Source organism: Ostrinia nubilalis, chromosome 20 (assembly GCF_963855985.1).
Source record: "Ostrinia nubilalis chromosome 20, ilOstNubi1.1, whole genome shotgun sequence".
Taxonomy (NCBI): Eukaryota; Metazoa; Arthropoda; class Insecta; order Lepidoptera; family Crambidae; genus Ostrinia; species Ostrinia nubilalis.
In genome coordinates, this window is record NC_087107.1 from 3,775,742 (window position 1) to 3,802,789 (window position 27,048).

The 27,048-nt window shown below is 34.2% G+C and overlaps 1 protein-coding gene across 2 annotated transcripts; it reads left to right on the forward strand.

Moving 5' to 3' along the window:
* Positions 1 to 2,306: 2,306 nt before the first annotated feature.
* On the forward strand, positions 2,307 to 24,843 carry LOC135081475 (uncharacterized). 2 transcript variants are annotated; one of them, XM_063976182.1, is made up of 3 exons: positions 2,307 to 2,519; positions 21,846 to 22,268; positions 24,238 to 24,843. In XM_063976182.1, exons 1-3 carry the CDS (start codon positions 2,331 to 2,333, stop codon positions 24,397 to 24,399), a joined length of 774 nt encoding a protein of 257 aa, XP_063832252.1. In that variant the 5' UTR covers positions 2,307 to 2,330; the 3' UTR covers positions 24,400 to 24,843. The 2 variants fall into 2 exon arrangements, with proteins under 2 accessions (XP_063832252.1, XP_063832253.1); XM_063976183.1 differs by lacking the exons at positions 21,846 to 22,268; positions 24,238 to 24,843 and adding exons at positions 17,303 to 17,404; positions 17,691 to 18,746.
* Positions 24,844 to 27,048: the final 2,205 nt, after the last annotated feature.

A 27,048-nucleotide genomic window follows, 5' to 3' on the forward strand; every position in this document is an offset into this window, starting at 1 on the left:
GATCACCCAGGTCATCTTATCCATGGGTGATCAAAGGACACCAAATTGTCGCTTGGAGTTTACTTTGATCACCTGGGTGATCAAAGCCAGGTGATTAAAGTGACCGTTCGTTTCAGCCAAATAACACCACTGCTGCACAAAGGCCTCCCCTCATCCTTGGGGCTTGTTTTCATTAACAAAGTTAGTTTGGGACTAGAGGCGTAGTGTAAAATGTCCAAAGATATTTATTTAACTAGCTGTTGCCCGCGGCTTCACCCGCGTGTAATTTAGTTTGTCACAGATCGTCATAAATTATGGACTAATTAAAAATATTTCCTTTCCTTTCCTTCCTTTATGTTATTTTAGGTTATAAACTATAATATGTACTGCAAAGTTTCATCAAAAGTTCAGTAGTTTTTGCGTGAAAGAGTAACAAACATGTTAACATCTGGATGTCATCCATACAAATTTTCGCATTTATAATATTCGTACTTAACGGATACAGCTTCACTCTTCACTTATTACATTTACACATACTTACTGTTATTACCTTTAAATATGCACTAGCCAAATGCATTTCGTATTTGCATGCGGCCCACGTGGTTTACTTAGATTAATGGAGGTCACACCTAAATATAGCTTAAACTACATTTCCTTTCTAAATTATGCAAAAGGTTAAAAATAATCCAATTAATATCATTTTGCGTGACAGTCTATACTAGTTTTTGTATAGGAAGTAGATCATAACCTCCAACAAATAAACATTAATTGTACCTAATATTCTCCCTAAAGATTCAATAACGCAGTATTAAACTAAAAAATATCAGTTCACTCGTTACAAATAAAAAATTTGAATTATAGCAACCTGATATGTGAAAAAAATCCCATATAATGTAATACAAACGTAGATAATCCCCTATTTTCCGTCTTTTAACTAAGAGATCGGACGTTGGCGTACGATTTGTTTTCCATTTATAGACTACTTGACTTTATGACTCTTTGGTTGTTGTCTTTGTTTTCCGGCATATTATTCTCCACTACCTCTATAGTGAACTTGAGCATCTTTGTTTCTGCTCCATTAAAATACATTCAAGGCTTCCATATTTTCTGTACCATCTATCTATTAGGGCATGTACTTTTTATTATACTGATATAATACTTCCGTTACTCCTTATACTCTCTTTATTACTTATTCGAAGGATATTATGATCAAAAGCTCGCAGAGGATATCTTCAGAAAACATCGATTACTATCGAGGATTTGGTCCCTGTTTATGTTGTAACATTTCCATCATTCTAGGGCAGTATTTTTCAACCTTTTTCATGACACGACCCCCCAGTATGGAAAAATATTTTGCGACCCCCCGATCGTTCGCTTTTTCTTTCATGCATTTTTTAAGGTTCTAGGGACATCAGACATTGTTTACTTATGGTTCCGAAAGTGGATTCCACATATTATTATGTTTCTCTTTTACCAAAGTCTTGACTTATAGTTATTTATAGAATTTAACACTTATTCTGTGCAGTAAAGTTGTAAATAAACGCATAATTAAAGCAGTTCAATCTATTGAATCCGTATCACATACAAAAGACATCAACGCGTTAGAAACCTGCGATCATGTCTGTAATGCAACATTATTGTCAGAAAATACCGTGCTTAGTGAACATATTCGTATGTAAAATTATGTTAATTGAAATAAAATTATTAATAAAGAGGCGAAGAAGATCGGTGAGACTTGGAGCGAGATCAAACACGAAGCTCAAGACCGAACGCGATGGAGGACTGTTGTGGACGCCCTCTGACCCATCTAGGGGACATATGACCTTAAGTCACGAAATAAAATTTTCAATTTGTTAATTCCAGGTCATGTCATGTCAAGCCTAACCAATAAGCGCAATTCTCAAATCCTACTTTTACAAAATAAGGGGTCATCCATAAAGTACGTCACACGTAAAGAGGGGGGGAGGGGGTTGACAAAGTGTGACATAGTGTGACAAGGGGTGGGAGGGGTCCTAAGTTTCGTGACATTACATTTCAATTGCTTCAAATATTTGATATAATGTTGATTTCATAAAAAAAGTACTTAATTTAAATGGAATTAAAACTAATTTCGGAACTGCTGTTAATTTAATAATTTTTCGATGTGAAATTGCAAAACATGTGACGTCACACTAGGGAGGGGTCTCAGAAATGTGACCACCTGTGACAAGGACGGAGGGGGGTCAAAAAATCATGAAATTCGTGTGACGTACTTTATCGATGGCCCCTAAGTCCAAAAATTAAAAATGTAAACATTATCATACAGTAATTTCGTCAATCCACACGTGTGCGCGTAATAGTTTGTGCAAGCGATGCGCCCCACCCGCGGCTGTGTGGTTGCATCGAGGCGTGAGGCCAGTACACCGTTCCGCACGATGGTAGACGCACGTACGCTCGCGCTCGCGTTCACCGCTCTTTTGGCCGTCGCGGCCGCTTCGCCGCTCACGAGCGTGCGGGTCAGGAGACAGCTGGCCGACGACAACACGCTGCAACCGATCGAGGTACGTTAGAAAGGCATCTTCGACTGTGTATTTGAAAGTAGTCTGACTAGGTTTTAGTTCTGCAGCTAAAAGTGAGCTATTATGTGAAACTAAAGACAATTTTGAAATAGTTTTTTTTAATACACCCTGTATTTATTTGTCCCAAATTTTGCACGTACTGACACCAGAGGTAAATGAGTTAAAGACGCATCTAACAAGTATATTAAGTCCATTTTTGAAAATAACTAATATGAGTCATATTTCAAAACTCATCAAACTTTTTTGTGGAAATGAATAAATAAAATTGCTCATATTACTATCTTAAAACTTATGAAACTTTTCTATGGACATATTAAGCTTGTTCGATGCGTCTTAGACTCAGCTAACTCCAGTGTCAGTGTGACGTGCTAATTTTGGGACACCCTGTATACACATGAAAAAAATCTGTTTAACATTCAAAATCGTTATCTCATCTTTGTTATGTAAAAGATAAACTCTAAGCAATTGCTTAATCTTGGTACTGTAAAAAGGTCAAATAAAAATTGTATATTTCATTCTTGACCTTTAAAATAAGGTAACACAAAGTTGATAATAAACATTACACTTAACTCATTGACAGCTAATGTAAACAATTATTATCTAACAATACTTCACGCTTCATTGACCTTCAGAGATCTCTGCTTTTGTAAATAGATCGTCTTTTGTATGAAACAGAAGTAACTGGCTTCAAGCTTTCATACAAACAAAAGTAACACTCGAGAAAAAGTCATAATAAAATTACTGTTTTGTTAAATATTGATTTATTTGATCAATGTATACAATCTCTACATTATCTTTTATTACATATACACATGAAAAATTGTCGTAAACAAATGAAAAGCGACGCATATTATGAATGTTAAAATTTACATAATTAACTAAAGAAATACACAGTCGAAGATAAATAATTAAAACCTTTCTCTTTGCTCTCCTTTTAATTTAGTCCTAATTGTTCCATGCAGCTTTTAACAGTTTATACAGCTATTTACTTACGTCAAACTGTATTTTGACATTTGGTGGCATTACATCACTAATGATCCATTCATAGTGATGTCAGTATTAATTAATTGGTTGGTATCCATAAACCTGTACCTCAATAAGAACAAGTATGACCTTGTAATGAATTTACCATTACTTAATTTGTGTCAGTTACCGTAATATACAATCCTATGTCATCAGTGCTGTGTGATGTCACCAACATGCCGAAAATGTACAAAGAAACTTGATCGGTGAAAGTGATTTGTTCGGTCAACATTAATCGTTTATTTCATAAATTATGTAAAATTCAGATCGCAAGGTTTGCACTACTTTGCCGAGTACTTATTTTGGCTTATACGGTCGCCAACACATATTATGCATACCAACGCCTTAAACGAATACAAAATGCATTTCAAAATCAATTGGGGCGATTAATTATTTCGCAATAGGTTTGTCCCGTAGCCGGTTTCGTTCGATATCGATTGGATAACTGCGCTATATCCCCAAGAAACGTCAAAACCAATAGGACACTATCTCATATATTTTCGAATCGAAACCTTACGATGAATGCTTCATTGGCTAAACAATGATGATGAATATACCTTGAGACAACAACCTATTTGATAAATGTAGTATTATAGGTGATTTACGTGACTGCTTGGATTGTTTCGTAATTTAGTTATTGATAGGTACAAGGATTAGAAAGCATTCCGACAAGGCTAACAGCTAAATCTTAATATACATATAATATTATATACAGTAGAATGCTCTATTAGTTCATAATAAAGAGGACGAAAACAGATTTTATAACATTTTTACATCTCAATGATTCTTGAGACCATCATTTACTAATCATTCTAAATGCTGATCAATTCCAGATCAATGGGGAAATATCGATTTGATCTTAGCTCTAGACTTTTCATATGGGTACATTATCATCATCATCATCATCATCATCATCATTACATTTTCACAATATTTATTTCTGCATCCATTTCATTTCTTTGTTGTGCTAATGAATGTCAATACTGAATACATTTAAATAAATATTTTCAGCCACAGGACGTCCACTGCTGAACATAGGCCTCCCCCAATGATTTTCATGCTGTCTTTCCATACTATGTTGAAATTCTCCATACTATACTGAAATACAAATAAGCACATATCAAGTAACTAGCGGTCGCCCGCGACTTCGTACGCGTGGATCCCGTCTTACCCCCTTAGGGGTTGAATTTTGCGAAATCCCGTCTTAGTGAACACCTACGTTCTAAAAGGAATCCCCATGCAAAATTTGAGACTCCTAGCACTTGTAGTTTCTGGGATTTCGTGATGAGTGAGTGAGTCAGTCAGTCAATCAGTCAGTGGCCTTTCGCTTTTAGAGATATAGATTAGCACACAAATTCAAGGATAACTAACTCCTTAATACTAGTGTTACCAAGTATAAAATTACTGAAAGCCGGTTTCAGCGCACGCGCACCGGTTATTGCGCAAGAGCGCCGTTCCTTCAGACGAGTGACGTAACTCGACCCCTTCGAGAACATTATCGATAGTCGATAATAATATGTCGATGTTACACATGCCCTGATTAAATCTATGGTTGTTTGACGAGAGATTAAAATCTTTAATTGTTATTGTAGAGACTTTGGCGTGTTGTATTTAGCGTCTATACTAATGTGTAATCGAATCGTTTCAACGTTCAAACCAAGTGTATTACAATAGGTACTCTTCTATTACATACACTTATTTATTTTTGGTATCCTTGCTCTTAGAGATACTTCACCACTAAACAATTTCAGCTGGATTTATTAATGAGAACTAAAGTTAGTAACTAAAGAATAGTATTTATTTAGAGCACATATTCTATGTGTTATAATTTGTTACACAAACACAATGAATAAATGTTTATTAAGTCAATATTTCGTATAACCGTGCCGTTTACCTGTCACTGAAAAAGAAATTGCTACACGAAATTACCTGTGGCATGTTGGCATAGGTCAAAAAAGTAAGGTCGTTGAACTTAGTAAAAGTCAATTGATGAAGTCTAGTCTGGTCAGAATGTCTGATAACTTTTGAATGACTCACATCTTTTATATGGCTCTTTGATTGATATAGGCCTAGAGAAGAGAACAATGATAAATTTATTTGGAAGAATAAAAAAGGATGATTGATAAAATCAGTAATCTACTCTCAACTTCATTTTCTGTTCGGCCCAAAGGTTAAGTAGTAGAGAATACCATATGCATTAAATTCGTCAATTATTTCTTGTTTATAACTTGCAATAAAGTTTTTAAATAAACAAACAATAATATGAAATTGCCCTTAAGCAAAAAGAATGTCATCCAGTCCCACCTACTTGGACAAACCAATAACTTTAATGAGTTTAATAAAGACTAACGTTTATTAGCGTGAAATATTCGACAATACAGTGGCTAACCTACATTTAAAGTGTTTTGGCCAGCCTTGCCGGACTCACCTTCCCGTATGCTTGATAAAGCATTAATTAAGTATTACATACCTCAATTTACTTTTATTTGTTGGCATGCAAATATCATGTTTCCATTTAATTAACTTTAGTTCATATTTTGATATTATTGTGTATATTAGAAAGGATGTTTAATTATCGAAGGAAGAAATCGGTATAAGATTATAAGCTATGGTTACGGATCATTACTTGATGACCTTTATTTATAAATTAATTACGGTTTCAAGTTTTGTACAATACTATTTAACACAGCGCATTTCCGTCAACAATTTACGACAATATTTTAAAAACAGCTTTTAAATCTACTTTTAGTGTGTCTCTGACGACTTGAGCTCGCTTTTCACATATAAATATACAATTTATGGTCTATATTTTTACGTGGAATTTTACGAAGGTCATCCCTTTCCATGCCCACTTCGCACTTGTTACTTGACAAACTAGTTTTAAATCTTGATTTGATTTTAAAAGAGATTGACTATACAGTGTTTTAAGCATGTATTGAATTAAAAAAAAACTAATGTTTCTTTTGTATGAATATTTGAAATCGATACTGTGATCAAGCTTATGATTATCAATTTATTTCTATTAATAGAGCTATTTGGTATGTTAACTGAATCATTGATTTTAGTGTATTCAAATTTTATTTCATGTATTACTGTGCAAAATAAACATTTATTCATTCATTCAATTGCACGTAATAACAAGGCAAGTGCCTAATATTCAAATCTTTAACGACTATTGACTCTTATTTTTTAGAATATAGGGATTATGTTCGCATGCAAGGCTATAATTATATGAAAAGTTGGTCAGAACGTATGTACTTGTATAATGAAACGAATTAAGTCACATTTGTATGCAACAGTTAAGTAGAATACAAAAATTGCGATTCGGTGAGCGTATTTAAGAATATCATCATTCTTTGACCATATTGTTATGTCTACGGAAGGGTGTAAAAGTGTTAGGTGATTTATTATGTGTGGTAACAGAATATTAAAATACTTACGTTTTATCCTACTAATATTATAAATGCGAAAGTTTGGATGTCTGGATGTTTGTGACTCTTTCACGCAAAAAGTACCTACAGAACGGATTTTGTTGAAACTTTACAGTATTATTGTTTGTAACCCAGATTAACGTATAGGCTATAATTTATGCCGATCTAAATTTCACGCGGGTGGCGCCGCGGGCAAAAGCTAGTCAGCTCTATATTGGAACTGAAACCCGTCATTCAGAAGTAGCTCATAGTCCGTATACTGTAATAATAAATTAATTGCATGCTCTACATCACATACTGAGTAAATGACTCCTTCATAGTCTAGTACTAGGTAGAAAGAGAGTCCTTGGACCTTGGCTTGACTCTCAGATAAATGTAGAGCACACATTATATCGGTAAATATTTTTTTCACGTTCAACATAAAGATTGAAAATAAAAGGCTTGTGGCTTATAAGAATTAAATGCAGTTTACATAGCATGATATTTTTATAACAATTTGTTCAGGAAACATAAGTAAGGTATTAAAATTTCTTAGCGATTAGAGTCGCTTCTCAAACTTCTCAAAATTTCGACGGGTTCATACAGTAGCTCAGTTGGAAGAGCTATCACCCGGCAAGCCAAAGGTCGTGGGTTCGATTCCCGCCTTAGGCAGTACGATTTTTTCAAGTTGTTTATTTAAAAAATAAGTAACTAAGGTACCTTGAGCCAATCAGGGATATTCCAGATCTCAAAGGTAACGAAAACTTAACTTCTTCGATAAAACTATATTTCTAGTCACGTGACATTAAATTCTTTTATAATCTGGTCACGTGACAGTGGGTCACCAATGCCGGTCAAGTGTACAGTCCGCGTGTCTCATATCTGCCGGACTGTGAATCACTTTCGCTGCGCCGCCGCAGCCATTGGCCAATCACGGTTAGATAATACCGCAGTCCCTTTGACGTTTAAGTTATTTAATATTTAGACATGGTTTGTGGGAGTTTAATGTTATAATAAGAAGATGGACTCGTAAAATATGGTGATGACGTTTTACGGTTTCAAATATAGCAGTGTAATACGGATTGGATCTCTCGGAAGATGCTAATAGCATGAGCACGGACATTACAAAAAAATAACGGACGTTAGTAATTTTTGATGTATTAGTATAAGTATGCTTACCGGATATTCAATCGTCATAGAGCAAGCTTTTCTTAGTTTGGGATAGAGATTTTGTGTGATATTTATTTGCTCTTCACTATTATTTATTTTTATTTCTCAGTTCAAGTGAACGGTAGAGTCTTAATAACAGTTTATAGAAACTAAAGGTTTAATTTCATTAATAAATTAATGCAATTAATAAATTAATACTACTCAAAATAAGAGAATGAATGTATTGTTGCTGGGGCGCCTAGGAAATTGGTCACAGCTAAATAATTTCTCACGCATAAAGCACTAATGGAACTTCCTCTTTAAAAAGTCTAACATAATGTGCACAAATATACTAACGGCCGCTCGCGCCTTTCACCTCCTTAGGGGTCGAAAATTGCAAAATCCTGTCTTAGTGAGCACCTACGCTCTAAAAGGAATCCCCATGCAAAATTTGAGACTCCTAGCACTTGTAGTTTCTGAGATTTCGTGATAAGTGAGTGAGTGAGTAACCTTTCGCTTTTATAGATATAAAGACTATAACTTTTAACTATCTTTTGTGTGCTCAAAGTATTGCACCCACGACAATTGTCTTGCTCAACTGGGTTACCCCGGTTCCTCTTCCTAAAGCCGTGATCACTGAAAGTAGAATAATTACAGCGCTTGTGAAATAATACTTTCAGTGAGACCGTGTGAATCTTGATGTTAGGTCATGTCCGGTCACATCTTTAATGATTTTGTGACTTTTGTTTATTGAATGATATTATTGACTTCGTCGAAATACTTAACACAAAAAACCAATGTCTAACAATTACGTACCGACTTCTCAGGTTTGATTAATGGTTTACGTACTGCATAGTGCGTTTGCGGGTTTGATTACCGCAGGGGGCAAATAAACATATTATGTATAGGTATAATTATTTTTATTTTTATTTTATTTTATTTATTTATATGGCATACCAACAACATATATATTATACTCTTATGATTAACATTTATGAAGATAACATTTCTGATACGAGTATATATGTCAGTTAAGGGTAAGCACAACATTCAGACGGTTTTCTTTTAAATTACATATTATTTAAGAGATTTAAAACGAATACAAAAGCGACTCGCTAAACTAAAAAAACTAATAATAACAAAAAAAAGAAGCGTGCCCTACATCGCAGAACTTAAGCTTATGCAATTTATCTTTAAATTTAGGGTGCTTATCGTAAAATACATCTAAATCCCGAACTTTGCTCTGTAGTGTGTTGTAGTCATTAAGGAGTCTGTACATAGGAGATTGACGACCCAAATTGGTTTTCGTAGCCGGTATCTTGAAAATCTTGGTAATTAGGTATTATTATAGTTCATGCACTTCACTTCTTCTCAGCACCAGCCTATTATGTTGTCCCGAAGTGGTGGTAGGGCAAGCTACATTTGGGACGTGTATAAGTGCCATGGAAAGGCCCTATGGGCTGAATAAACTATTTGATTTGACTACACACACACTTTCAACTGGCTAACTTAAAATGAATATAAATAACTTGTATGCAATATTGTTTGATTCACGAGTAATTCTCCAATAAAGATTTATCACAGAATGCTTAATTCTTCTGCCACTAAAGCTTACCTAACTAAGATTATATTATCCAAATACAAAGGTTCTTAATTGAGATTACATACATATAAATGGACGGCTGAAATCGCAGAAACGAAGTGGACGGGCCGGCGGGTCGAGGCCGCCCGCCTGTCGCGAAACATTGTTCATTACGGACACGAGGGGAAATGTCAAGAAAATTAACTGCCTAAAGCAGGGTACAGACTAAGGTGTGAGATGTAGTTAATCAATCATTATAAAAAACTCATAATATACTTCTAATTCCGAGCTTCTTCAAAGCAAGAGTCAAAGTGATTTCAAATTAATTTTGCGAAGTCACAAGTAACAGCATTTTTACTATAACAAGCGTGTTATAAACAATCTGACTGAATGTTTCCAAACTTATTTGTAAATAAAGAATAGGTACTAGGCATTTCAGAAAACAGAACTACTTTCATGGGTAGATAAAGATGAGAAGGAGGTGACATACTCGTATTATTTACGATGCGCTGCACAGTTGTGCCTGTAACACATTAATTACGCCAGGTGTCACGATTCACTTCTTCAATTAACATTTTTAAATGAATTTATTTATAAGTTATGATTTGATAATTAAAATGAATAATTTTTGATCAAATAAAATGTTTAATGACACTGTTTTTTAAATAAATTACAATTGAAATCATCAAAACAATTAGCCTATTAACCAATTAGGTGTCAGTAATCGATCAACGTTTCCTATTATTAGGTATGAGATATGAGAATGCTTATGTTAGCGTTACAAAACAATATGATATCGCAAGAGTATGGGAACTCGGGTAAAAAGCATCATTGGGTTCGTTGAGCTCCCATGAACCGATCATTAACACAAATTCCGCGAGTCTAATTGGCAGATTTGGGTCCAATTAATATTCTTCTTCTTAAATATCGTGCGGGTTTTAACAACTAGGGTCACATGGGCTGGTTATGTTTCTGGTCCTGACTTGGGACTTTCGTTACCCTACAAAGAAATTGATTCCAAAATTTTCAGAAAATTATGTTGATTATGAGTTTTGATCCAACTAAAAACAGATAACCTACAGATTTAGGTGTGTCCCTCTCTCATCTGGAGGCAAAACCAAAACCTCTGAGCCAAAAGAGTCCAGCCTAGACTACGGAAGGATGGAGCGAATTGCGAAAAAATAGGAATCATTCGTTTGTTACCCCGCATAGACATTATTATAAAGCTTTAGTAATTTTTACAGTAGGTACAATCTGGTTGAACCGTCAGGCGAACAAAAAGATATAATTAAGTATTGCCCGAAAATGCAACATAATTTTAACTTTATAGTAGGTAAGTATACCGCAATAGTGTATCTGTACCGTATTGTTAAATAAAAATGTATCATTAATTAATTAATTAATTGGGTTATAATATGCAAGAGCTGCGTGGAATAGCACTCAATATTGTTTATTAAAGCTACATTATGCATTTCACTGACACCGATAATATTGCACCATTCATGTGTAAGAACGAAGACATAAATTATTATTTGTTTGCAATAATTATGCATAAAAAAACCAAATATAGACTTCTTTTCGCAATTTTCGAGATATAGAAAAAGTTATATTTGAAATACTGCTGCTATTAAATGACCAGTCTGGAAATCATTGGTGAGAGGCCTATGTCCAGCTTAGCAGTGGATGTCCTTTGGCTGAAATTATGATAATTATGATCTTTAAATAGCACAGTTCTAAAATAAGACGGAGTCTGTTGAAAATGAATTGGAATTACTCGCAAACTTTAATATCAGATGTTAATTGATTGGAATTCTCTACGTGTGAACACGAATGAAATGATGATACCTACTTGGTATTCAACAATGACCTCTGAATAGTTGAAACGTAATGATGCTAATTTATCTTTATATCGTATAATTGTAGAGTCAAGCTTATTTCTGCACATTGTGGTTTTAAGCCATTGTAAAATAATAGCTACAATTAAGTATACAATTTTACAACTGTCAATTTTCAATGTGAAGTATTAATTTATATTTCTTTTGGCAGGTCATTGAATTTCCTAAGATCTGTTAGATTATTTTATTGAGCTGCTAAATTATTTTTTTATTTAATGACTAGCGGCCGCCCGCGACTTTGTACGCGTGGATCCCGTTTTACCCCCTTCGTCTATCTTACGCGGTTTAGATTTTTTCATACAAATGTTTTTTCCCGATAACTCCCGTTCCCGTGGGAATTTTGCAATATCCTGTTGTAACTAAGCATTTAGTTTACTAAGATACCTGCATGCCAAATTTCAAGCGTCTAACTTAAGCGGTTTAGATTTTTAATACAAAAGGATTTTCCCGCTAATTCCCGTTCCCGTGGGAATTTTGCAATATCCTGTTGTAACTAAGCTTTAAGTTTTCTAAGATACCTGCATGCCAAATTTCAAGCGTCTAACTTAAGTGGTTTAGATTTTTCATACAAAAGGATTTTCCTGCTAATTCCCGTTCCCGTGGGAATTCCTAAGTATACTATAACCTGCCCAGGAGTACGAAGAACATTTTTACCAAGTTTCGTTAAAATCCGTCGAGTAGTTTTTGTTTCTATAAGGAACATACAGACGGACAGACAGATAGACAGACAAAAAATTTACTGATTGCATTTTTGGCATCAGTATCGATCACTAATCACCCTCTGATAGTTATTTTGCAAATATATTTCATGTACAGAATTGACCTCTCTACAGATTTATTATAAGTATAGATTACAACTGAAGTTTGATACTTAAGCCATCAAGGTCGAAATAGTAGGTCATTAAGTAGGCCTACTTGCTCATAAAATCTCATGTTTTAAGTAATAAGATTTAGCACATTTTGATCTTTTATGATCAAATCCTTTTTAATTAAAATTTTGCTTACACATTACAGAATTTTTACCTAAAATTACTTCCGCTATTATTTTTTTACAAAATTGTCTAATTTTGTAAGTTCTTGCTAAAACTCTTCTACTTGCTAAAATAGCAATAGCCACTTCCTCATCATTATATCTTCCAAAATCCATTAGAAAGGCGTGTAATATAAACGATGAGTAGCAAGATTAGACTGATAACTTCGTTCTCAGACTGCATCTAGGTTCACACTAATAAAAACCTGGGATCCATTCTATTCAGTTGCGTAAGTCTATAAAAAGACCTATTCATCTACACGATGATCTTAAATGCTCATTCTATAAATCACAGAATTTATGATGTATGAAGAACGATAAATAATTTAATGTGTGTTTAAAACCAATGTAGAATGATAGTTTATAAGTTGCTTTACTCGTACTTGAGATAATTTCAGATGAACTTCTGGCTTCAGTGGTTTTCAGGAATGTAAAAAAGTTCTCGATTATAAAATATCTGCTTTTTTATTTGGAATATTCAGTACTGAATTAAGTTAAGCATTAAGATGAGTCTTTTGTGAATTAGAACAGCTATTGACTGTCATACAAACAAATGTCTTTGAACTTTTTAGTCCCAATGGTAATGGGTTTCTAATGAACTGCCATACAAATATAGTATTTTGAATTTGAATGCTCCTAGTAATATTCAGTAAAAAATTCAAAAAGGTTCAAGTTGTAATAAAAAATAATTCAAATTCAAATAGTTTATTCAGTACATATATCCTTTCCAGGGCGCATAAACACGTCCCAAATATAGCTTGCCCTACCACCACTTCGGGACAACATATGGGCTGGTACTGAGAAGAAGTACAGTGGGCAACACATCAGGCCAAACCTAATGATGTGGTTTTAAAGTCTAATATGCAGCAAAAAGGTGTATTCATGAGCTGTCGTCTATACTTGTTCCTATGTAGTTTTAATAGAGGCTAATTTAAAAAAAAACTCATAAAACTAATTATTTTTTGCAATTAAAAGGTAGGTGCCCTGATCTGTCTGTGTGTCCTGATATATCGTCTGTACATTTTCGCGACTAGTCGTTAAAACAAATTGCAAATGACCCTTTTGGTTCAGTTTACGATAATGCGGTGTTAGAGCGGCCACCGGCCTCGACCCGCCGCAAGATTTATGTCCAAGCCGCAAATTCTTGACATGTCCTATTAAATGTCACTCAGCCAATCGATCATTTGCCGTGTACTACTTTACAACCATCAAATGGATATCCTTGGAACTTTTTTATTAAACCATCCTGATCTTGATCACAATCTCAAGCGTAGAGATGTGATCATTATAAATATAGGGATAGCCTTAGGATTGCATGCATTTCGGAATACTGAAGTCGTTGAATCAAACACTGTATCATCTTATAAAGTCATCGATTCTACAGTTTATAAGCAAGCATATTTACTAGGGAACTGTCCAGCTATTCAAAACTGATTTGTATCCTTTAATATCTGATCAATATGATAGGACGTGACACACAAGGACCTTTAGCCTTTGCGACACTCTGTCACCATTTGGGTTAGGGGAGACCGATTAGAGTTGTGACATTGTGGATATTTTTGAATTTATTAACTATGTACTTGCAAGCTCCGTAACAGTGCGCGTTTTTAGTTCAAGTCTCGAGCTAACAAATAGTACGTGCTATTGCGAGCTCATTGACAGTTATTAGGTTTCTAAAAATCGACAATATCACAACTCTCCTCGGTCTCCCCTATTTACTTAAAGCAAAGAATATGAACCTTTTTTTATCGTTGCAAATAAAAAGGATTTAACCACTGCACTTTAGTCTATCAGTTGCGCAGGCGCTGAGGTCGCTTGCAACACCCGCCACTCACACACGTAGCCTTCCTGACCTTACTCGGGTGGCTTTAGGCATTTTAATTTTGAAACTGGCCCGAAGATGATGTGCGCAAGAGTTTATCATCAGCAGTTTCTTATCTTATACAAAAATTACACTACATAAAAAACGCATACAGTCAAAAATGAGAACCTCCTTTTTTAAGGCTGAGTTGCACCACCTAACTTTGACCGTAAATTTAACGATAACCGGTGGTTTTTGTATGGAGTTTGACAGATTTTTGACGTTTGCCAAATTTAAACTAAGACGGTGCAACCGAGCCTAAGTGGGTCAAAAATAGATCCTTGTTGACCGCTGGGTTATTGTGGTGAACCCACTCATAACGCATATTTACTGGACTAGTTACTAATAAAGATGTGATTTCGTGCTTTGGATGGCACGTTAAGTTATTCCAACGTTATATCTAATTGGGCTTTGTATAACTTCTATGGGGACTCATAAAGCTTGAGAGCTTTTGATTTCCAATTGCTACGATAGAGAAGGAGAGTGACAAAAGTTCAATCTTCAATGATGAGAGTTTACTTAACTAAATGTCTGAAATCATAAATGAAACACCCATCCCGTATCATCCAGTACTCATGTGCTACACAGCCTACACAAATAAAATCGAATAGACATGCTTATCAAGAAATTAAAGACAAGCATTACCAAAGACTCGAAAGTAAAAAACTAGGTTTAACATTGCAAAAGTATCAGTGGTTAATTCATATTGCGTTAATATGAAACCATCAATCGTGACGTGTTATAACTCTATCGTGGTTAAATAATTGTAATAACTTTTATTATTGAGGTGGACGCCATTTCAAAGCTATCTTTGTCAGTTTGTAGACTTTGATCTTAAAAAAGAATGTAACTGATTGAGAAAGCATGGAAGTCAAGGTTTATTAATGTAAAGGTCAATCTCTACACCACAAAGTCAGCAAATGCAATACGTATGTTGATTTACAACTCATATCACTTCCTTCATAAAATATGTAAATTAAATGCGAACACACGGATCTGATCTGAATCTGAATCATAATACTTTTTCTTACTTGGATTTAGCAAAAGTAATTTTGTATGTTGACTGACCTAGTAAAAAATTATAATAAAAAAAAACTTTTTTTAAAAACGTGCTTCTTCAAAGAATTTCAAAAGCTTGTATCGCGCATGGAATTTATTCCTCTTTTTTTCTGTTTGCGCTACAAGCTTTCTAAATTGGGACAAGTAATGGATATGTTTATTGTTTATATGAGAACTCAATTAGATACGTCAAATTAACGTATGCACTTCTAAATGCACACCAAATCAACATTCATCTGTCAATCCATCTAGTAAAAAATACACACATATAGTCTTAGTTACTTTACCCTTTACATTAAATATCATGATGACGGAGGATTTTTCACACAATGTAATTGAGTACTTAGTTATAATAATGTAAGATTATACAATACAATTATTTCGTGGTCATCGCAGGCAGTTATTATGCATTGTAATTAAAACACAAATTGACGGTTACAAAAAATTACATGATTGGTGCAATATTATGCCAACAGCGAAACCTATTATTTTTATAATATGATCATGTCTTTATTTTTCCATTAATTACGTTAATTATAAATACACTAATATATTATTTTATTATGAAATCCTTACAGTTTCTGCATGTTACTATGTTGAAACATTAGTCTGTAAACATTATAAATTGTATAAAAAAAGTATTACCAAAAACAGTTCATGAAACTTTGAGTCTTTAAAAATACATCGACTTTGCTCTTTGAGTCTTAACGATTTTATACTTATAATTTTTTTTCACATCATTAGACAAGAATAAAAAGCTGAAGTCTTCTAAGGTCAATGCTAAATGCATACAAATAGTTAACGACGTAGTTCAGTGTTTTTAAGTAACTCGTAGATTATTACACTTTAACGTTGTGCACTCATACATTGAGGAATAATTTCATGAACATATATTCACTGAACTGGCAAATAATCAATTTACCTAAACGGATATTGGCACATACTCGAATACTGTGTAGTTAACTCGTTGCCACTTGTGTAACTATGTGATGCTATCAAGATAATAACGGATTTAACCACAAAAAATTATTTAAGATTTCTCATTTGCCTTACCGTGTACCATAGATCAGTTATTAAGTTAATTTTGTTTTTATTACATCTTTTATATTAGAAAATAAAATTTGATGTTTTCCTAGCTAACATTTCTATCCATTTCATCCATTTGTTACTTCTATTTCAACTTTTGACATATTTTTTATCATTGAATAATGAAACCATTAAAAATGAAAATATTTTGATTTTACTCAAAAAAAAACTATTTTTTTATTCGGCCTTTCGTTTTTTTCGGCATTTCCAAATTTTTGTAAATATTTTTGACAAGTTTTGACGATACATTTCGCCCCGCGACTAACCCAGTGCCGGTGATCATGCTTCGTAACATGGTGATGGAGTGCTTAGTGAACGGTGCTGGTGGTGTGATAGTGATATCATTTTCAATTACAAACCATACTGGCCAAGGTACAAGGTGCAATTTGGCTTGCGACCTGCCTTGAATGATATCAGCCAAGGATATGTCCTGATATAGACCAAGCTTTACAGGCCACGTATCTCGTCTGACATCAGCCAAGTTGACCTTGGTCTGTCACAGGCCAAGCATCTTGCCTGATATCCAAGTGACCGTGGTCTGGTACAGTCCGAGGTTTGCCTGTCTTGTCTGATATCAGCCACTGACCATGGTCTGGCACAAGCCAAGTTGCCTACCTTGACCAAGCATTGATGTGACAGTGTGGTGTAGTGATGGTTCGTGTGTCTGCAGGACGCGGAAGGCGATGAGCAGACCCGAGAGAAGAGGAAGTTTGAGGGAGTGACCCAGGCCAAGTTTGGTATCAAGAATGCAGTGCTGGGATTCGTTTTTGGGGTCAGTATTTCGACTGGACGTTTTCAAAATTAATCCAAAATTTGACATTGGTTTTAATAAATATTTTACTCATAATATGATGGACTCTATCTAGATCCTAATATGTGTAATAATAACAATTAAAGTGAAACTAGTCGAGAGTCATTAGAGAAATAAAATCTTAAGCCAAATAACTCTACAAATTAACTTTAATACTTGCGTTTTAAAGTTGCGTAAAACTTGACACAGTAATAAGATGCTTGCATCGCGTCGCTGCAACCACAGTAACACGAAACTTCAATTACAGAAAATCAACTCGATAATCGACGCCAAGACGCGTTTGGTGGAGAACCTCGACCGTCAGAACATCGAAATCAACAAGCAGTACGGCATCGAACCTCCACAAAGCGGGCTGGCGTCGTTGAGCGGCATCGTGGGGCAAGTGATCACCCCCAAGCTTCAACTCTTGGGGCCTAAGATCCAGGCTGTGACGTCACTGTTCGGTGGATCGTCCGGTGGATCGTCTGGAGGCTCAGGTGGGGGCGGACTCGGATCCATCTTGTCCCTTGTGACGTCTCTGTCAGGCTCATCGTCAGGCGGCGGCGGCAACTCGGGCGGAACCGTCGAAACGATCGACTCTTCTGAAGAAGATGACTCGTGATTTCCTTCTCTGTATATACACACTACGACAATAAACCCAGACCTTGCAATCGAGAGATTATGAGCGTGTGTTAATTAATCTTTGAATGAAAGTAATCTTCTATTAAAAGGAATGTCTCGATGGAAAGTCTGTGGTTTATTAAAGCTTCAAAACTAGGAAGGACATAGGGGTACAAACTACAAAGTGTCCTATAAGGTCATGTCTTTTTTGGCTTAGTTACTATTAAGTATTATTGTAAATATATTTTTAAATTGTTCATCCATTGATTAGGTCTTTGTCATTATTTTATAATTGAATCATGTGCTGTAAATGCTTTCGAATACCAGTTTATTAGCGTTTCGTGATATCATCGACAAAGTCGTGTGAAAAGCTAACAAATCTTTTGATTCATAATTAGTTTATCATTGACATCATTTAAAATTATTTGGTTACAAAACGCGACCTTGGCAATTGTCGTCAGATCAGGTTAACGTATCCAGTGTTTAAGATTCTTATGATGTTAGGAAAATGAAACCCAGTGGTCCGTGTTGAAATAAGATTTCGTCATACAAACTCGTATATTCATAAGAACAGTGTCGTAGTGTGTTATGAAATCCGTTCCCCTGTGACCTTCCCTGTACAGTTTCCTTCGCACTTTTTTACTGTATTTATGTTGTAAATAGTTTTAGGTTGAGCGCTGGTGATAATAAAATATTCCTTCCAGTTGTTTGTTTATTTGCACGACGCACATTGCACCCCGTAGTACAATTACTCGCATATCAAATCATTTTGATGAATACAAGTTTCATGTCCAAGATTTTACAAGTTTTATAGGTTAATGAAGGGTCTTGCCAGAAATCTAAGACATAATAAATGTAAAATATTATTCAGAATCTTTTATATTCTTGCCCTATTTTAACTAAGTTTCAGTAGAGTCCATGTAAAATCTTGGCCCATTGCACTACCGTGCGCAAAATGAAGAATTATCTCGAGTATTGCATTTGCTATGCGAGTGGTATCTTAGCACAAATCAAGCTATTGTATAATAGCGAGCATACATACACCGTTACATAAAGCGCACAACACTGTAATGTAGTATTTCGTAAAATCATAGTTTGCTTGGTAGTGCCTTCATATTGAGCAATTTTAAAAGAAGATCCAATTTTTTTTTAATAATTAACTCTTTACTGTGGCAATTTTTTTTCCACAATTATAACAGTTTTTCAATAGATTTTTGTCCTTGAACCGGTATCAGTACAGTTGAGAGGATAAAGTCGCTTTAAAAAGTATTTCTTATATTCTTTAATCATGGAAGTTAATGATGTCAACATTTTTCACAGTAAGAAAGTAGTCACAATTCTTATGAAGTAGACTTTAAATCACTCCATAAACCATGCATATTATTTATAAATAGCCTATACTTTATTTCTTGATATCTCGAGTACATCATATAAAGAAGAGTTCGGGGCCAAGAACCCAGAAATATTGACATACAAACATTTAAATACAAATTGTATTTAATAATATGTTGCGTATGTATTGATAGATACTGTAAATAGCTGTAAGGATCTATCATTAGATGGATAAGAATTTTTTTGTATATAAAGACGCTTTATATATAGTAAATTAAGGGTAGTTGGAAAGCGACATCTTGGGAAATAAGAGTCGTTTCATTTTGCTTATTTGTACATAGGTACATAGGTAAAAATATCAAACATTAATAATATTCATTCAGACTTTCAACACTACTTTTCAATGTTTCCATTTATTCATTACTGTCGTTCTTAAAATTTTCTTACCTATTACTTACATCATTTTGATCATAACTCATTTTTATTTTACATAGCATCATCTAAATACTTTTACAATATCAAACTATCTTAAATTTTAACTACCTGTGTAGTCAATATTTTAAGTGCATTAGACGATGCGTATCGAATAACTTCCGAACTATTAAAATAGAAACTGAAGAACAAGCATTTGAATATTCAATAGCACAACAGCAAAACACAAACAGGTGTAAGCAATCGCCAACAATGTATTTAAAAGATGCAGTAAGTATCTAAGTAGTAACTTTAAACATAAGGGAAAGTGAAAAACTTTCACGTTTTCGTTAAAAAATGCATGTAACTATGCTTGCAATGAGTTATCTTTGTATAGTTTTTTCTCGCAGCCACTTCCTCTAGCCAATTATATGCCATATAGTTAAATTAGTCAATAATTTATCCTTATTTCCTCAGTCATCACGGCTCAAACATTATCTCATATTAAGAAATTTTTCATTGTTTAAAAAAATTGAGGCGTAAGAGTTTATTTTGATATCTCATAGTTTATAAACAATTCAGAACCTATTCTGAATTCTAAAAAGCTGAAACGCCGAGGCAGAAAACCCATGTAACAAAAGGTACCTGAATTTCATGCAACAAAGGTAAATAATTACAAGTAGGTATAACTCGCCTAAACTTGCCTGCAATGAATGAGAGAACTACTTATTTCATTGTGTTCAAAACCTGCTTGAGAACCACTCAAGCTTGACCGTTCCAAGTAGAATATCCTAGGTTATTACAATTCAACTAGGCATTAAGCTCATTTGTTACTAGCTTCTAGTCACGCGATTTCTGAGCCTGTATGTATATACACTAGTCGCTATCTTGTCTTTAATTTGTGCTATAAGTTCTTTTGTATGCCAGTTATTTTTTTATTAGTCATTTCACATTCATTTTAGGAGTAGACAGAGGATATACATTAGTCTATAGATTTGTTCAATATGTCTCTTTTCCTTTGAAAACACGCACATAAGAATCATTTAGTAAGTAATAAACACAGCAGCTAACACGTTATTTTATTGTTTCACTTCATTAATGCATTTATCTCATTATTTATTCATTTATAACTCCTCAACTATATCCGCACTTATCATCTCATTATACATTTCTAATCACACAAACATCCTTTATTTCCTAATAAAATATCTTCTCTTCAACTATCGAATGTTATAAATACTAACTTTTTCCAAACAAATATGTTACCGAAGTTTTTAAATAAATATTTGCCTTTGAAATTGTGTATTTTACTTATTTACATGTATAAGTTATCAACAAAATATTTTATGAATACTCATTGAAAAATAAACAACCGAAAACACTGAATCAGTCTCAACGCTATACACCTTAAACTTGTATTTCCAATTTAATTATATTAATATTTTATAATTATAACTAATTTTATTGATTATACTCATTTATTTTTACTTTTTATCTACTTATGCTCACACTTACCTACAATGTGTTTCACAAACTTTTGTAGATTTATTTATAACAGAGATTTTTACGTAGAGACAAAAAAACTAATGATGATCACGATTAGGAAATTGTTAGAAACCTCATTTGGGAAAAAAAGTAGTCACGAATCCGTTGGTGGTAATGAATTTTTAAATTAATGTACTACTAAATGACAAAATAATCGCCAGAATGGATTTAATGTCGTTAGAATAAGGATAAAAGTTTTGTAAAGTTGAACTTTTGAGGTAGGTCTACGTGCTGGCAACCGTACCAACTGAAATAAGTTAATTTTTACCAACAGTTACCTTAACTTCTTAGGATTGTCAATAATTAGTCTAAGTTTCAATGTAAACCACATATCGACACTAAAAAAGTTACCAGATCAGTTTCTTTGTACATTTGTAACTATTCTAAGTTATTTCATCATGTAAGTATATATTTTTTTGTAAATAAATTATTGATATTGCTTGAATAAAAAACATAAGTTGCTAACATTATTATAAGGTAGACATAACTCAGCAAAATTTTACTAACCACACAGGATGGCATTACATACCGCCGCCAGGTACGAAGCACGAGCCCGGAGCGCGTATCGTTGTTGCCGACATCGGACACGAGCCCGTTCAACACGGGGGCCACTTTGAACAAGGGGGTCACTTTGAACAAGGGGGCCACTTTGAACAAGGGGGTCACCTTGAACAAGGGGGTCACCTCGAACCAGGGGGTCGTCTCGAACCTCAACGCGTGGAGCCAGGACATCAACACAGGGGCCACGTCCGCTACTCAGGACACCTCATTGAACACGAGGGGGTTGTCTATCAACTCCGAGAGGGGGGCGAGGCAGGCCGACGACATCCCGGTGTTCGATCGGAACAAGGTCAGCCTGGACTTCCCGGGGGCGTTGTTTGGTCCGTCCCTGTCGCTGCTCATCAAGACCACTAAGATCGTTGGAGATGTCATACAGGTGAATATCGATTTATTGATGCTTAGGCTAGAAAAATTCCCTTTTACTTTTATTCACAGACAATCGAATAGATTTCGATCGAAAATGTTTTCTCTAGTAAAAAACTACACCAATCAGATATTCCTGAGTGACACAGACTATAAAATCCATACAGGAGAAGCAACTAGAAAAAACTAGTGATGTATTAAGTGTAAAAAAAAATCAGTTAAGACTAAAGTTTCTTTGGTTGGTAAATTGAATCTTAATCCAAGTAGTTAGTCACTTCTTAACTTCATCAGTTTAATATTGACTGTAGAACCTTGGCCTAAAAATATGAGTTGAGTGACAAATACTAGACTTTAAAACCAAAATGGTTATGTACCGTACTCAGATATAAAGTAGACTGTACAAGTACATTGTACAGTATGTTGAAAAAATAAGTAAAATAGTTTTAGTAAAGAAGAAGTAAATACAAAAATCTCAAAGGCACAATCTGATCGAAGATTTTGTTAAGAGTTACCTCTAGAGCGCTCCAGGAGGCAGTTTCATTTCTGGACTACAATGGTAGTTCTTTGCTGTTGCGTATTTGAATTCCGGTAAAGACAATTTAAATGTGATGATTGTTTTTTTGGAATCGGCTCCTAATGTAGCTACTTAGTAATTATATCTAGTTAAGTGCTGACTGTACTACATATCAAAATTTAACCTAACTAATTACCGCGACCTTCTAAAAGAAGTACCTACTTAAAGCAATTGGGATGCCGTTAATGTACTTATGTATTAGCTACTTGCTGTCATTGGCACTAAAAGTCGAAATGTAAGCGCCATACAAAAGTGAGAGGTTCGGTTAATCTGTACCTACTAATTAAGGTCTTTACTTATTTCTAGTTCCAGCATGTAGTTAGCTCCAAGGCTAACACCTGAGTTAAGTTAGTAGTCAAGGTTAATTTTAGTTTTAGTAAGTATGGACGTTATTGTAAGTTTTTGTGTGTTATTGTGTGTTATTGTATGTTATACCTTGGAAAAGGTTAATGTGCGTCACACCATTGAGCTAAATATACATATATCACACATAAATAGCTAATGCCCGTTTTCACCATCAATTCCTAATTTTTAAGTGACCCCTATGCGTAACACAACAGGAATTTTGCTTTCATTGGGGTCACTAAAAAATTACGGGCAGAAAACGGGCTTAAGTAGGTCTTTTCATAGTATAGAGAATTAATTTTCTTCCTTTGCATAATGCTGTAATGCATTTGTGGCTAAGTACTTGTGACTTCACATTCTTGATTAGCAGTCAGGACACTCTTCATCACATCAGGATTCCAGTGCCCTGTCAATTTTCCTGGAGCTTAGCTAAAGGATATGGCAGGGGACGCCTAAATTCTGTAAAAAAAGTACCCAGACATTAATCAAAATGATATAAAAGTATAGAGTAAATGAAACATCCCAACTATCCCAACTAATATTGTAAATGCGAAAGTAACTCTGTCTGTCTGTCTGTCTGTTACGCTTTCCCGCTTAAACCTCGCAACCGATTTTGATGAAATTTGGCATAGAGATAGTTTGAGTCCCGGGAAAGAACATAGGATAGTTTTTATCCCGGTTTTTGAAACAGGGACGCGCGCGATAAAGTTTTTCTGTGACAGACAAAATTCCACGCGGGCGAAGCCGCGGGCGGAAAGCTAGTTCTAACTATATAAATGCAAACTCTATCTACGTTGACAGGCTCAGAGAAGTTTACATTAAACAAAGCTTTAAAGATTTTTGTAAATAAGTTGGCAAAGGACAAGTTTTACATTTTGTCACGAGTTTGGCATATCGTATGTAGTTCTAGCATTTTTAAAGGTTATTTAGTTGTTTGTATTCTTAATTACATACTCCTATGTAAAAATTAACGACAACGTTTCTCTGCTCTCAACTACAAAAATTTTAACAGCAAAATCACCAGCCCGCATCATTGCTAACATTCCGTCCCCGTGCGTTTCAGAACTCGGCAGTCCGGTACCAGTCCTTCCTGAGGTTGTTCCGGCCTCTGTTTCGAGGCCAGTTTGAGATCAAGGGCCTGGACCCTCCCACCACCACGACCACCACCACCACCACCACGACCAAGGCACCTGTCGCAGCTGACAACGAAGTTCGCAGGCGATAGAAGGAAATCTTGGAATGAGTTATTTGCAGATGTATTGACTTTTTTATTCAACGCAAATAGATGAGAGTTTTATAAAGTAGAAAGATTTTTAGCAACATCATTTATGAGAAAATTTGCCATGAAAATATAACCAACTAGATGTGCCCCGCGGTGTTGCCCGCAATAAGACGTAGCCTATGTGTTAATCGAGGGTGTCAGCTAACTCCATACCAAATTTTATTAAAATCTGGAGTGATTTATCTTGGCATGCAGGTAGATGCCTTTAGACGTGAAGAAATAACAAACATACACACTCTCAAACTTTCGCCTTTATAATATTAGAGTGATTTTAGTTAAAAATTGAAACTCAACTAATATTTCTGCAAATAACTGTTTTGGTTCGATATTGTTTTAAGTAGAGCGAATTTTAATAAATATGTTGTTTGTGGCTTAAAAATATCAAAATTTTTGTTAGGAATATTTTGAAATGTTTTTTGTGAAAAAGATGCCAAAAAATTGTTGATTACATAACTCGGATATAAAGCAAAGAGGCTTTACCAATAATATTATGTAGTATGTAATAAATACTATGATGAGATTACAAGTAAAATACAAAAACTGTATTTCACAATGTGTCGCAGCTTAGTAATTAATTTTTCAGTCACTTTAGTAAGAATTTTGTTACCCAACTGCAGAAAAGGGTGATGTTTCCGGGTCCCACTATGGCCAAGTGCTGGGCAAGTCGGTCGGGTGGTTCTTTGGAATAACAAAATATGTTATTTATTATCCACATCTTCATCTGTTACAGATTAAAGTCATTTTTCTTAGGGTACATATATGACTACATAGAGGCATAATAATACTAATAATGTCATACTTTAAGTGAGTTAAAAAATAAATTGTCTAAAAAATGAAATCAAAATAGTTTTGAAAATAATTGTGTGTAGTGTACGTATGTACCAAAGCTATTGCTTTTTTAGTGTTAAAACTTCGTCTTAACAATTTGTATAATAACAGTAACTTTTTATAAATATCTAATGACTCTTGATTTAATATTTTGGAAGGAATTTTGTGAAAAAGAGCAAAATAAACACATACAAAAAATAAATATAGGTAATTTAAATTGGACATTATGTCCAATATTTTATAATATTTTTTATAAAAATGCACTTGATAAATGATTTAGGAAGAGTTTATATTCTAAAAAATATAATTAATTAGATTTAATTAAACTTTTCTACGGTATTATTGTTTGTGCCAGGTTTGTAAATAGAGTAGAAAATAATAAAGATAATTATGTGATAAATCTTTGTTTAATTACAAAAAAAGATAATCCATTAACAAAGACGAAGAAAAAAAAAGAGAACTGCATTCAAAGACTTCCGATTTTTTTCGGAAATTCATCACCATACCATAATTTTTTTGTAAATAATTAAAACAATTTAAGATTTCATTCTTCAATCGATTTGGATTTCTATCCTTATACTTAACCCTAGCAATCTATGCCATAAAAATAATTATAGGATTTAATTTTTAACAGTACCTCTAGCATGAACAACTTTCGTCTTCGAATCGTTTGCGTATTCGACAAAATTCGATTCTCAACCTTTGAATTAAACGATAATGTGACAATTTTGATTCTCAAAATAAGTTTCGTGCAATCATTTCTCATACTAAGTTCACTTTGCGACACGATCCCAAGGGCGCTGTTGTAGTTTTCGTACTAATTCGTATTAAGAGTACTTTCCCTCCAGGTGGCATTACTAAATTCCACCCTGTATAACATTAGTTCCATATTAAAATTAAAATTTAGCGTTTTTTTTTTCAATATTCATAATTATTATAGTTCTTTATGTATGTCATCATAATTTTTTAGGGTTCCGTAGTCCTGACAAGTTTCGATATTTCTGTCGTCCGAGGTTTTGCTTGGAAACTATTGGCACTAGAGGGCTGTAATTTTGTGGAGGTATGTATATTAATTAGGTCAACAAAACGGTAAAATAAAATTTTGAAAAAAGAAATTAGGGTAGCTCCCCTACATGTAAAGTGGGGTTAATTTTTTTTTTCATCTTTTACCCTATCGTGTGGGGTATCGTTGGATAGGTCTTTTAAAATGGCTTAGGGGTTTCTGAGACTATTTTTTCATTCAGGGATCTGTTTGCAAATTATTAAAGTTTAAGACTTTAAGTGCCAATTTTTGTTCGAGTAGTGCGTCCTAAACTACTAAGACACTAAACTGTTGGCTTGAAAAATCTGGGTAATTTTTTATTTGAGATTTCAAGGACTTACCTACCTATTTATAATTTTTTAAAATATTTTTAATTTTTTCAATTAGAATTACATTTTCAAAGACAGCCCGTTCTAAGTGGCGTCCGTTTCTCTTAGAAAGAAAGAAAGAAAAAATATTTATTTGGTACTAAATGATACACATTGACATTACAAAGCAAAAATTATAAAATTGTGGTACCAAGTACGTTACAAAAACAAATATAGTTTTATATAGATACCAATTTAAAATAAATCTATCTAAATATACAGGGTGTCAGAAAAAGTAGTGTCAAGCCGAAGCCCAGAGGTTCCGCTATTTTTGATAGTTTTAGAGTTATGATTGTTTTAAATTTCTGTGCTTACGCACTTTTTGGTCACTATGGCGCGAATAGTCAAGTTACA

Bases quoted from the DNA above. Each gene is read 5' to 3' on its own strand.
- LOC135081475 (XM_063976182.1), top strand. From the start codon at position 2,331: ATGCGCCCCACCCGCGGCTGTGTGGTTGCATCGAGGCGTGAGGCCAGT. The intron at 2,520-21,845 runs GTACGTTAGAAA...CTAACCACACAG, and splicing joins ACACGCTGCAACCGATCGAG to GATGGCATTACATACCGCCG. The intron at 22,269-24,237 runs GTGAATATCGAT...CGTGCGTTTCAG, and splicing joins TCGTTGGAGATGTCATACAG to AACTCGGCAGTCCGGTACCA.